We start from the raw sequence: 13,694 nt of genomic DNA on the forward strand, positions 1-13,694 counted from the left end.
AAAGACACAATCAACACCACGATATCTGGATACAGTCAGATAAGTCAGAGCAAAATGCACTGCAATTCTGCAAGTGCAAAGTGAGCTAGAGAGCTAGATATCTTTAATTGCATCGGGGGGGGGGGATCAATCTACTAACAAAAGGCACTACTGAATTATTTTTACATTGCAACATATTATGAATTGTTGGATTTCTTCCATCTCAGCTTAAAAGTGCAACTGAAATTGACTGCTATCATAGTACAACCAGAGGTCTGAACCATAAAGTGAAAAATATTATTTACACATTAGCAACAAAAAGTAAAAATAGATAATGACACCACTGATACAGTTACATTAAATGATCTCCCTTACATATATGGAAGCTACCTTTATGTCCCAAGGGCAAAGTACAAATTAGCCAATAAGCCACACAGAGAAAAAAGTTGCTATGGCCAACATGCTCTTTCATATATATATGTATGTACCTATGTATATAAATGTATGTAATTCACACAGAAATATGCACTACACACCACACCATCTTTTTTTCCTGTTTTTACTTTTAGAAAAAACAACAGTACATAACAGATAGCCCTTTCCTTCCCTCCTAGGCCCTTAAGAAGAAAAGCATTATGGTAATTCTGTGAAGGAATTGCAGCCAGCGTTCACAAACAGAGAAAACCAAATTACAGCAAGCACCACTGGTTTACACAGCATCCCCCAGGCAGGAGTGTTCACACAAGCATCCTCATCTGAGAGAGAAAGGTGTTCCTAGGCTAGCCCTTCCTCTGCACACAACAGATACGTTTCTCGGAAGTAAATACGGTCTTGTTAAACAAGAGCTGTACCTTATATACTGGAAAAAAATTCAAGTTTCACTAACGCTCAGGAAGACAGCTGCCTATCCACACACAAGTAAATAACTGAAGTAGTTTTCAGCTGTATGTTGGTTAGAAAATGGCAAAAGCAGAAACAAAAATACATAACGAACTGCAGAAGAACTGAGAGAAGCCCAGGAAGACTTGCAGAAAAGAAAGCTTCTTCTTAATATGAGGTACTATCAACTCTAAGTAGATAGTATTAACTACATCTTACATTGACATAAGAATTTGATTGAGCATTCAAAATGATTAACAGCAGAAATTTTGCAGTAAACATTGAAGTAACTTCTCCGTGATGTTTTTAGTTACACAGTTATGCAGAAGAGCAAACAAACTAAACCAGAGCCGACAGAGTTCTAATAGGAAATGTGAAACAGTAAAAGCTATAATCCCTCATCATCAAAATAACAGGTAGAAAGTAACTTTCTACTAAAAAAAACCAAAAACACCCAAACAAAACTAAAACCTGTCTGGCAATGTCTCTAGTATAAAAATACCAGCCATAGCACATAGACTTGTATTACATCTTGCGTGCGTTTCATGTCAAAGACAAAAAAAAAAAATAAAGCCAACAAAAAAAACCCAAATACAAAAATAACCCCAAACAAAACCAGTATTTGCCTACATAATATGAAGATTACATGTTCCTTTCTGATAAAAGGACAAAACAGCCCTCTAAGAAAATAAAATATAAACTTGCATACCTATATAATTGTTGAGGATGCTGACAGAAGGATTGAACCATGAACTGCAAGAACTCTTGCCTTCTGCAACTCAGTTTCCCCATACATAACAGACTGATTAACTACTTAAGCATTTGAGTGTTAAACAAAGCCTACACGAGCAAAGCAAACATAAATTTAGCAGTAACACCAAATGTAAAAGAATTATAGAGGAATTAAAGCAGGTTAATTAACACTGATAATATATAGCTGTGGGCTGGCTTCAGGGGCGGCACGTTGGCTGATGTGGATAAGGTGCAGCTGTGGCTGGTTCCTGCGAAGTACTTAAATAGCTCTAAGGACTGTACGAAGAGGAGGACCAGATGGAGAGAGACTGGGAAGAAGCAGAGGGAGGAGAGAGAGTGTGCCCTGGATGTAGGAGAGGCCCTGGGAGAAGCAGGAGGCCTGGATAAGGAGGAGCTGGCTGGAAAAGGAGCCCAGATGAAGAGAGAATCCAGATGCAGCAAAGGCAAGAAGCGGGGTGGACTGGCTGCCAGAGGATGAAGAAACAGCACAAAGAGTAGATGAACTATTGAAACCCTGTGGGGGATCGGTGGCTGTGCCGGGGCAAGGCGTGGGAACTACTTATTGAACTTAACCTGGGATGGGGTGGTAAAAGCCTTGTTGCAGCCGGCCAGTTTTGATAGTGCTATGACAACTGAACAGTAAAAAACCAAAAAGCCAAACGTAACATTTAAAGTAATTTGTACTAAGTCAATAACAGCCAATACCATCAGCACTTTAGGAAGATTGTCTTAAAATGATACTGGGATATGTCCCATGGGCTATGAGAGATATTAAGCTGCACAGTACCAATTCAAATTGAAGCAAGCATCACACTGAATAATACCAGAACTCTTCAGTTCCCGTATTATTCTAATACAGGGTGTTTTGTACCAATCTTATGCCCACATTGCAAATTCAGCCTACTCTCTTTCCAGGCCATTGAGCCGCCACTTCTCCCTGAATAGTGCTCAGGCTCACTATCCATTACTTTATCTGGGAGGATTAGTAGCAAGAGTAGTCTTCCCCTTTTCTTCTGTCAGCAGGGTGTGTTCTTACCCCTGGCAAAAAGCAGAGTTGCCACAAGCATAGGTATCCTGCAGGATTAGGGTATGCCATAATACAATTGATTAGGATGGAAGAAAAGATGGCAAAAGGAAGAGTGGGACGATGATCCCACTCTACTTTGCTCCACAATGAAGACTGCATCTCAACCTCTTCAGTAATAGATCCTGTTCTTCACTGTGAAGTGAGGTCCATGTACCCATGACAACTCACAGCGCTGTCTTGCTAGCACCATGTGCTATGTGAACAAGCCATTTATTGCTGAAGAGATTACTGGTATTGCAGAATACAGTCAAGCATTTACAATTTAATTAATTGATGTAGGCCTAAACAGTAACAATATTTTTACGTGATATTGCCATGCCAAACTTGCGCAAAGCCTTTAATCTATCATACCATTTTGAGTAATATTAGAATTCTAAAGGGTTGAAACCCCTCAAGTTATTATTTTTTCCAATGCTAAAGAGAAAGAAAAGAAATAAATACCTCTGAGAAGGACTAAGTAAGATCTATCATCAGGTGCTGTTAATGGATTCAATATATCACCATGTACAACTCAGGAGGGAAAGAAAAGGTTTTGTTCACTAGTATGTTACCAAGGTTGGTATAAAAAAATACTTCAGAAGTACTGTAAAATGAATTGTAATACTACTTAGTGCTAAAGTTACAGTAGTATTAGTGTACTTTATACTTACATTTATACTATACATAAATACTTCTTTAGAAGGTGTATCGAAGGTCAACATTTACAAATTTTCAAATTAATAGAACATTTATTAACATTACTTACACTAATACGGGTTTTCCTGATATCTTAGGGCTGTTTAAAACTTCTGTCATGGCTTGTTTTGTTTCTTCCATTCTTGCAATGTCACTGGAATCCACAACAAATATTACACCATAGGACTCAGCATAATAATTTCTCCAGATATTTCGAATTCGTTTGCCACCTCCTAAATCAAAGATGGTGACTTCAAAGCGTCCCTGTTTAAGGTCAATCTTGGAAAACCCAACTGTTGGAGCCACATCTTCAGGAGACTCTGTCAGAGTTCAAAGAAGAAAGCCTTCAGTAAAAAAAAGCATCCTTAGTTATTTAAAGAAGATTTTACATTGTGATTTGTGTAGCAAAATTTGTATTTTAAAAATATGGAGCAAACCTTCCCTGTTAAGTGACACCGTATTTCTAACCATGTTTAACCAATTTTACATTAAGATTTCCCCTCTCCTCCAGTAATTTCAACTTAATGTACTAGTCTCTCAGCCAGTTACTTTACATTAGTGTAGATAGAAGCTCCACGGGGAAAGAAATAACAACCAAAAAAGAGCCCCAAATGCAAATTTTAAATATTTAACACCACAGTTAAAATGCAGTGGTGTTCAGCATACTGTAGTTTTTACTTTCCCCCTCACCAGCAATGCTCCCACCTGAACAGTTATACAGCATTCATACCGTATTAATCCAAGTTTGAGAAGGAAAACAAACAAAACTGTTAATGCATTATGACCTGGGAAGGCTTGTGCTCTGCCAAATTTATTCTTTATCCCTTACAGTTGCCAAAACAGCCTCAAAAGTTCAAACCAAGGGCTGAGATGAAGTGACCAAAATCATGCTCTTCTGAGATCAATTCCCTTTATTCAAGATCAGGTTTTGGCCTTTGTTTGTTTATTTATTTCTAATTTCTGGGTTGTGTTTTATTTTTTGGGGGGGAGGGGTGCTTTTTGTGGTGTTTTTTTTATTTGCCATGCAATATGCTAATAAATGCTTTATATTTAATACTTTTGCTTGCAGTCTCCCTTTCCTGCAGGCAAAGAAAGCCTGTACTTGCCTCACACCACTATGCCGACTTTGTAAGGGTGAGTTATTGGATCTCTGCAACTGCTTTATGTAGCTTGGCAACACGAGGCAGGAGAAACAGGTGTAAAATTCAGCTTGTTAAGAGGGAGAAATGAAGGCATGGTCAAAAGCACTAAGCTCTGAAGAGCAATACAGAAGCAAAATAACTACCAGCCTTCTGTTACTGCATTCCTTTTTTGAGACTCTCACACACAGCCCATACAGGATTCAGAACAGACCCCTTGGCCAGGATAGTGTAAGCCAAGACTCCAAAAAGAGAAGGCTCCAGGTCGCCCATTTGTGAATAATTGCAGCTTCAAGACTCAGATGACTTTATTTTGAAGAACATTTGGCACTGTAAGCCGTACATATGTGCTTTTACAAGATAGAACAATGTGAACGTGAGGGTTGGTTAAGGGTGAAGGTTATTGATGGTGCCAAATATAAGGGGATATTGCTGAAACACCTGCTCCTATTGCATAGTGAAGTCTCCAATACTAAAGTCTTCAATGTATAAACAGGCTATAGATCGATTCTGGCAAATATGAATTAGTTAAACATGGTTAGCAATATGGTGTCACTTAACAGTAATAGTATGGCGTAGAGGCAAGGTAGATAGCATGGAGAGGGCTGCCTCTTAAGGTGTTGTGCTGTGCAGCATTGGAGCCCTTAGTCCACTGCAAAAAAATTAGCCTGCAGAGGCATTTAACTATCTCGGAAACATTAAGACCAAATGTTCAGAGTGCTTTGGTGTTTAAGTGCCTTGAATTGGCCACTGTGCAACATTGGTGACTGTGCAAAATGCAAAATTGCAACAAAATATGGTTGGGATTCTTGTTTAAATGTCATGAGAATCATAGCGTATTTTTGGCCTAGAGGGTTTTCTTGTTCAGTAGTCTAATAAATAGCTGAAGGAACATTGTAACTGCAAGCAAGTCAGCTGCCTCCATCAGTTGCTTTATGTGAAAGAAAGTATAGGACAAAAGCTGAAGGCTGTAGATTTCATTTTCGTTAATAATTACTTTGAATTAATGCAGTGATACAAAATATTCTGCTTAATGATGTGTTTCACATCTTAGTATACATTAGAGAAATCAATGGACCTGGTGGGTTTTTTTGGTTGGTTGGTTGGTTGGTTTTTTTTCTTGTGTGCTTGTGCTGAAGTTGCTTTCAAGTGACCATCCAGTAATGTCTCTACTTCAGTAACCTTTATATCAACATTGTAAGTACATATAATGAGGAAAAGGTTCAAAAGAAGCAAACTCTATGTGTATGTATACAACATAAAGGATGGTTCTAGTGATACATATTTTCTATCATTATTTATCACCAGAAAAGCACTAACAATTTTCTAGGCTCTTCAGTCAGAGGCCACTTGATTTTGGAGGGTACTTTGCACCACCCAGTGACACATGGAAGCAGGATATAATTTGAAATAAAACTTGTGCCTATGAAAACAACAACTCTCTATGGGTCATCCCCCACCTTGTGGGGTTGTCTTTCTAAGTAACTTTTCTCTTGTGTAATAACAAGAGTGTACTTAGTAGTGTGTTGGCAGACTTGGAGACTCTACCTCGACTTTCTGCTTGTGTGTTACGTAAGCTCACGAGCTTGCTAAATTGTGAATAAAGTTATGAATATTCTCTCATTTATATTCCCAAATCTTTGCCCTGAAAACATGATTGCTTCATTATTTAGCCTTCCATTCTGTTTAAAACCCAACTTCATTGCCTTTATCAGCTAAATGTGACAGTTATTTCTAAAAGTACTATTTTTCTGGGGAAAAAGTGGAATAAAGATGAGTATTTCTAAAGGGAACCTCCAGGAAAAGATAGTTCTGACTTGTGTGACTGTGGCTTCTGAATAGTCCTTGCCGTAAAAAACAAATTATTTTTCCCCTTGTCAGGTCTTGTGAAGATTAGAACCTTCAATTAGTCTTTAGGGTTGATAAAACCAGTTTTTGGCTGTGCATCAGCTGGAGGAGACTGCAGTTAAGTCTGCTGGATTTTAGCAAAAGCCAAATATATTTCAGTTCTTAGGACTCTTCAACCTAGGCAAATGGGCATGGTAACCAAAGTCATATTCACAGTGGACTAAAGTCCAATGCTGCACAGCACAACACCTTAAGAGGCAGCCATCTCCATGCTATATCTACCTTGCCTCTACGCCGTACTATTACCTTTGAAAAAGGTGTAGCAGAATGGTAGCAACTTCGTTGAGCTACCACTAACCTGGCCTACATTAGTTCAACACTATGTTAGGCACAGTGGCCACCGAGCAAATGCAGAGCTTGCTCTGCTACTTCTCCTGAGCATAAAGCACGTATTTTTTAAGTCACCCTAGCATGATTTGCGGGATATAAAAAAAAAAATAAAAAATCAGGATCTTTATGTTTCAAAGGTAAGACCCCTTAATTTTTCTCCCACCTGCAGGTATTCACACAATGGGGCCTGTGACATTCTCACTTTGGCAACCACACTTGTGCTACTTTTCATGGTAAAATCACCAAAATTTTCTTTCAACGATACGTGAGGGAGAGAGAAATTAAAGAGATGAAGCAACACTTTTAGATTAAAATGATGGAAAATAGTAATTATCCTCTCTTTCAATGCTGCATTTAGATGATAAATTAATTGCTTACCTCCTTGAATTCCTCGGACTGTAGCAGTTTTACCAGCATTATCAAGACCCACCATTATTAGTGTCACCTTCCTCCATAAGGAGAAAAAAAAAAAAAGAAAAAAAGATATTTCAAATCTTTTTTTTTTCTTCTAGCTAGACTTCACTTATTTTATTTAGTTTTTTAATACATGCATAGCAAATCTACCACAAAGTAGTAAAAATAATAGGTATCAAAACACCAAGTAGCAGCTTTGTTACAATTGTGTATCTGGTGTTCAATCTGTCAAACCATCTGATGAGACAGAACAACAGAAACAAGGTATGACATGAGAAATCTAATATTGTGCTGTAAGTTCCACATGAGAATGATTTGGTTTTCAACTCTTATTTGCCTGCTGAAATCTAATTTCAAGGTACCATAAATTTTATCATTGGGGTTTTTTTATGATGTGGTCATGGTCTCTTTTAACAATTTCTGTATTTTCATTTCCGTTCTGCTGTACCTTTAGCATCCCTCTGCCTCAAAGTAGTGCATATACTAGAAATTTATTTCCACCTGAACCAGTGCATCAGAACACTATAAAGTATACAACACTTGTGTAGACAACATCAGATGCTGTAAATAAGCAGCACTGGTACTCATTGTGCCTTTGTTTCAAGCAGGAGCTATCTAGACTGCAAATGTGTAAACCAGTGGTGTTGAGTATGTACAATATATTAGCAATCTGATATACAGGTTAAAATTTATACCAGGATAGGATTTTAAGCAAGGCAATAGGAAAAAAAAATAAATATATTTGTATACTTCAGTTGTTCCTCCTATTCACAGTGTCAGAGCAGTCAAAGGAATGTGCTCAAACTGATGCCCCTTTAAGTGAAGGAATACTAAAACCATTGTCATTTCCCAGTCTTAAAACTAATAGCATCATACATAAAGTATGATTTATGCAAGTTCTTTCAGAAGAGCCAAAAACCTCTGAGCAAATAACCTAAAAATGAACAGTAGGATCACAGTAAATTATAATTTAATAGGAAGCCAAAATCAGAACACCCATAAACATATATAAATTCACAATTGTCTATAATACATTGGTGGTGTCAGGAAGCTATTCAATCCACTGTATTTTTTTTGAACAGCAGCACCTTCTGTAAAACCTTAACTATGTAGCATTGAAGAAAAGAGCAAATCAACCTACATGAGTGTGAAGTAGAAAGAAGTGTGGTGTACCCTTTATTTCCCTTCCTCATAGTCTGCAAATACTTTGAAACAAACTATGCACTATCTGTGCACCTCTGCTAACTGGAGGGAAAGGGATGCAAGATGTCAAAGTAAAAGTAACAGAAACAAACAAGAACAGCAGAATTCCATAAACCAGCATAAATCACCATGCTACCCACAAAACGTAGTATTACAATACTTGGGTAACAGTAAGAAAACTAATATTACACTGGGGCTACAGTCTACTCTTGACAACAAAGTGGTTTGAATACATTACACTTCAGAATCTCAAAACACAGAAACTAGATAAGACAAAAGTTTTACATAACCATGTAAAAACTTTGCATAACCATGCCAGCATAACCTCATAATGTTCAACTTGAGAAACAGTATGCAAAGGACAATATTTTGAACTTTATGCTTTCCTGAAGTCAGAAACAAAGTACCTGAATTAGAGATGATTATCACTTCATTTTTAGGTTCAGACAATGTATTTTTCTCAAGAGAAAAAAAATGATGAATTTTGTCTCAGCATTAAAAAATATGAAACTGTTATATAACAAATAAAGTAAAACATAGGTGAGAGGACATGAAATGCAGCTTGGGAAGGTCAGCAGAGGAACACAAAATACTTCCACATGTTTACCTGACAGGTTCCTGCCACCGTTTTAACCAGCTGCAGCAATTTGCCATTAGACTGAACATCCCTCTTCAATAGCCATCCAGAGCCGCGAAAGATACAGAAACAATGTGGACAGGCCAGAACAACCCAAGACGACTGGGAGAGAGACTGCAGAGGCCCAGACGTTGTCTTGCCACTGCTACAAAGGAGAAAGAAAAAAACAAAAAAGAAATGCATAGTTAGCTCCTACATGTAACAAAAGCAAGTCATTTCCCTAGCAGCAGCCTGTCTATCCAGTGTGTCATACTCAGTTAGCCCCACAACAGTCTCATTATGTCTTTCACTTTCCCATCCTCTCACGCTTCATCTGCCCTCATTTTACATATCTAGGCAGCAACAACACAGTACTTACACAAAATAATAATGCAAGACCACTGCACATAAGGAAACTAGCAAGTTAGAGCAGTAAAACACATCAAGTTATGAAATTCCAGTGCTTGCCTTGCTAATGCACCCCACAGCTCTGCTGACTGACAGAAAATAAGGACCAATTTCAAGCATTAGTAAAGCTTGTAAAAACATAACAGGATAAAACATTAAAAGCAAACAATGTCCTATCTGTTATGTATATTCATTTAACTGTCAATTTCTTTTACACAAAAAGATCCCATAGCAAGGAAACTGGGTTCTCTAGTGAGCACTCTCAGGAACTTAAAATATCTAGTAATTGTCACCAAATTAATAGAAGTATCAAGTACTTCCACCATTTCACAATCCCACCTTCTATTCTTCAAGCAGGAGAAGAAACAGAGACTATTCCTCTTTCTGATGTTGCTGTGAAACAGACAACAGAGAAAAACTGTGTGATCACGTGCATGCTTGTTTCTTTGTATGCACACTTGGCTATGAGACAGCAAAGCTTACACAAACCATGCAGTCAAGTGCACCAAGATGCAAAAGCTTTAAAATTCCCTTTGTTGTTCAGCTACAATAATCATACCACAAACAACAGCAGTTGTCCAGGTAAAGGCCTTTCACTGGCAAACTTTGGGCAATTTTACTGCACGAGTTCAAACCTACAACCTCCCTGGTGGGATGATGTGCCGAGTTACTTTATTCACAGCACCCCGTATGGTCCTGTGCTTTGTATTTTTGGCTAAAACACTGCTGATGACACACAAATATTCTGGTTATTACTGGAGAGTGCTTGCACAACACGGAGGCTTTCTCTCTGCCCCATGCAGCCAGTAGGCTGGGCTGGGCAAGAGGTTGGGAGGGGACACAGCCAAGCCAGCCAGCCCCAACTGATGGGAGGGATATTCCATACCATGTGATGCCATGCTTAGCAAAAAATAGCTCAGGGAAAAGAGGAGGAAGGCAGAATGTTCATAATTATTGCGTTTGTCTTCCCAAGCAGCCATTAAACTGCTGAGGCTCCACTTTCCAGAAAGCAGCTGAATGTCTGCCCACTGATGGGAACTAGCAATTAATTCCTCTTTTTGTTCTGCTTGAGCATGCAGCTTTTACCTTCCCCATTAAACTGCCATTATCTCTATCCACGAATCTTCTCATCTTTCTTCTATCTTCTCCCCATCCCATGGGAGAGGGGAGTGAGCAAGTCACTGGGTGCACGTGTAGCTGTTGGGCATGGTCAGCCCACCAGTTCTTCTCAGTGCCAACGTGGGGCTAAAGGTAATGACATGTGTGAGTTGTTAATTGGCAGGCTCCTGCACTGGTCACTGAGCTTGCTTACTTTACTGCATATTGGAGTCCAGCACTTGTTAGTAGCTGGAAAAGGCTGTTTAGATTACTCCTCCCTCGGGAAATGGCAAAACCATTTGTAGGATTATGTTTGCTCAGGTGCACTTGGTGGGTAACATGGAAGGATGGGGAAATCCAGTGTGTATCTCAAGGAGATTTAAACTTGGTGGAAAATAACCCATGATTTGAGTTGCATGGTACAGGAACTGTACAGCATGGACCACTTGAACCAAAGGAGGATGAGCCTTGTGAAGAAGCAAGGCAAGCATGGCGATGGTTCAACCCAAGTTGGTCTTGGCACCCAGCAGTCCAACATGCCACTTCCCCTGCCCTGAGTGGTCACCTCCAGAGATGGGGCCCAAGTCACCAGCAGTTCTTATTCACAGAAGGGGTGGGGGGTGGCTATGGAATAGGGGAATAAATCCACGCATGTGTCATGGGACAGGGGATGGTGGTTAATGACACACCGATCTCTCCTCCAGAGATGATCACAACCCTTGCAGAAGGAATGTGCACTGTCACCTCAGCTCATAGGCTCATATCATCTTAGCACCCATTTTGATCAACAGCTTAAGCTAAAAAACCCAACTGGATTCACATCAGAGCAGCTGAGAGGTAGAGATATTCCCTCCTGCTAACTAGCCACCATGAGCAGATTGATTGAAAGGGTAAATAATTCAAATTAACACTTTCAACTACCATAGCAAGTTTTCTGAAGCTTGTTCCTCTAAAACTCATTTTTTAAACAAAGAAATTCCTTTCATATTTTAAACGATAACTAACCTCAAACTAAGGTAACTTCGGATTATGCAGAAAACAAAATAATTAAGGATTATAACAACTTTCCAAAGTTTTGATTTTCCCCACCTGGACCAGCAGAAGTGGGAACAAAATTGAGGAACTATCCCTAGGAAACTACGATGGTTTGAAGAATTTATACAGGTAGGAACTGAGAACTTCTCCTGATCTTATGAAGCTGCTGTATTCAGGGATGCCTTTGTGTGGATCTGCCACCATTCAATGCCAGAAATGCTTCTTCCAGAGCAGAGATAACAGATATTCTTTAAATATTTATCTTGTGTTACACAAGAGCACCTGAAAGTAGCTTCTCCATAGGACAGTTTAGTGTATGAAGAACCAAGAAGTTCCTAAAAAGGACAGCAAAATGATTACAACTATTACAAGTATTAAAACCAGGCTCCAAAGAATCCAAAAAAATCCTCAAAACACCCCACATGCAGCAGAGTATGGTGCCTCAACCCACAAGCAAGTACCAACAAAGCTAACTTTGAGAACACTGCTACACAAGTCTTCAGCTAGCTCTGCTGAAAAGCAAAACACAGCAGCACAACAAACAAGGCACTGACAAAACCGCAACTTTTTCAGTGCCTGAACATCATCACAGAACAATTCCCATCCCATATTATACACATCGTCTAGGTTTGCAAATTGTCACAGAATTGCTCTAAAGCACAGATGTGGCTCACAGCTTTTAAATGGGATTCATGAGATGAAAAAAACTTGTTAGAGAGTGAAAGCAGAGGATGACTATGTCATAGCCGAGAAATCTTGTTTAAATGCAAAACCCTAAAGGGGGGGGTGGGGGGTGGGCATGAGGTTACAAATAAGATAAAACATTTCCAAAACATACCACGATAGGAGGAAGGGGCATTCAACACTGCTGAGAAAATTATGGTGGAGAGGCAAATCACATCATGTTATGCTATTTTGAATATACTTGATCTCTGAAATAAGTATGGAACATACTACCTGTACTTTATATGCTGCATTAACAACGCTGAGAAGCTGTTCCAGATGTATGTCAGCTTAAACTCTTTATGCTTGTTGAGGCAAAGCAAAACCAACATACCCACAAACTCAGAAATATGTAAATCCATGTAGTCAAACCGATATACCATTCAGGTAGCAGGTCAGCACAAGTGTCAAGGACTAAAGAGTGTCAAAGATCCCCTTTTTAGTTATGAGAACAGAAAAAGCATACTACAGAGACTAAGAAAAACATGATAGGTAACAGCATTAACTCCTGACACTCTAGATTAAGATCACGAGCTACTTAGCAGCCTGTATGTTACATGATCCAAAGTACTGGGTACCAGCAAGTCCAACAACCAAGACACCTGACGAATAAGGTTATCTACTTCCATGTCGAAGCACAAAACAAGCACCTTCTACACATTTCACTTTCAGTTTATAATGTTCTGCCTTTGGTAGAGGCTTTTACGCTAGATTTTTTCATTCATATCAAGCTCTCACTTTCTTCAAAACATAATTAAAGAAACCATTCAAAGCTGACCCTCCTCAAGGTTTATTTAACCTCCTACTGTGATATTCCTTGGCTGACTTGAGTTTTAATTTAAAATCACGGTCTTTTAGTTGTATTGCATTATATTTCGAACAGCAAACCAAGCTTCTGAGCAGAGAAGGCGGCATATTCAGCAAAAATCTGAACACCATCCTCTCTGCCACAATTGCAGTGTATAAACAGGTGCATGAACAGCAAGCAAGAACTGTAACATCTTAAAAGACTGAAGCATACAAGTATTCGTGAGACACAGGTCTAGAACCATCAGCTCTTCTATGAAGAAGTTTCTACAAGACTAGAAACTCAAGGGACTTTCCACGCTTTTCCAGCCACGTTCCTCCTGGCGTTTCCAAAACAGAAGCAGCCCTAAAACGCAGGCTTCGGAGCAGGTACGTTTCCTTTGCTCGCCTCTTCTACTGCGGAATATATTTTTCGCTTCATACAAATCAACAGGCAGGCCGCCCGGCACCCACCGCCCGCGGCTGCCGCTGCGGCCCGACACCGACGTTTGATGCAGCGCAGGACGCTGGGCCCCAGCCCGGCGGGGCCGCCCCCCACCTCACCGGCCAGCCCGCCCGGGGGACGCCCCCGCCGCGCCGGCAGCCCGCCCTCCCCGCGGGCACAAGTACCTGAAGAAGCCTCGAGCCCCAGCACCGACCC

General features: G+C 39.7%; 1 protein-coding gene across 6 annotated transcripts in view; it reads right to left on the minus strand.

Moving 5' to 3' along the window:
- ARL13B (ADP ribosylation factor like GTPase 13B) overlaps positions 1–13,694 on the minus strand; it is a 45,681-nt gene that overhangs the window by 31,436 nt on the left and 551 nt on the right. For 4 of the 6 annotated variants that reach the window (XM_056327300.1, XM_056327302.1, XM_056327298.1 and 1 more), the window contains exons 2-4: positions 8,975–9,149; positions 7,129–7,199; positions 3,444–3,693 (exon numbers count right to left, since the gene is read on the minus strand). In XM_056327300.1, the coding sequence (XP_056183275.1) occupies positions 3,444–3,693; positions 7,129–7,199; positions 8,975–9,033 (380 nt within the window). In that variant the 5' untranslated portion in view covers positions 9,034–9,149. Of the gene's footprint in view, positions 1–3,443; positions 3,718–7,128; positions 7,200–8,974; positions 9,150–11,578; positions 11,797–13,694 lie in introns of those variants that run through there. The other 2 variants (XM_056327299.1, XM_056327303.1) reach the window with 2 other exon arrangements.

Source organism: Falco biarmicus, chromosome 2, assembly GCF_023638135.1.
Source record: "Falco biarmicus isolate bFalBia1 chromosome 2, bFalBia1.pri, whole genome shotgun sequence".
NCBI lineage: Eukaryota > Metazoa > Chordata > Aves > Falconiformes > Falconidae > Falco > Falco biarmicus.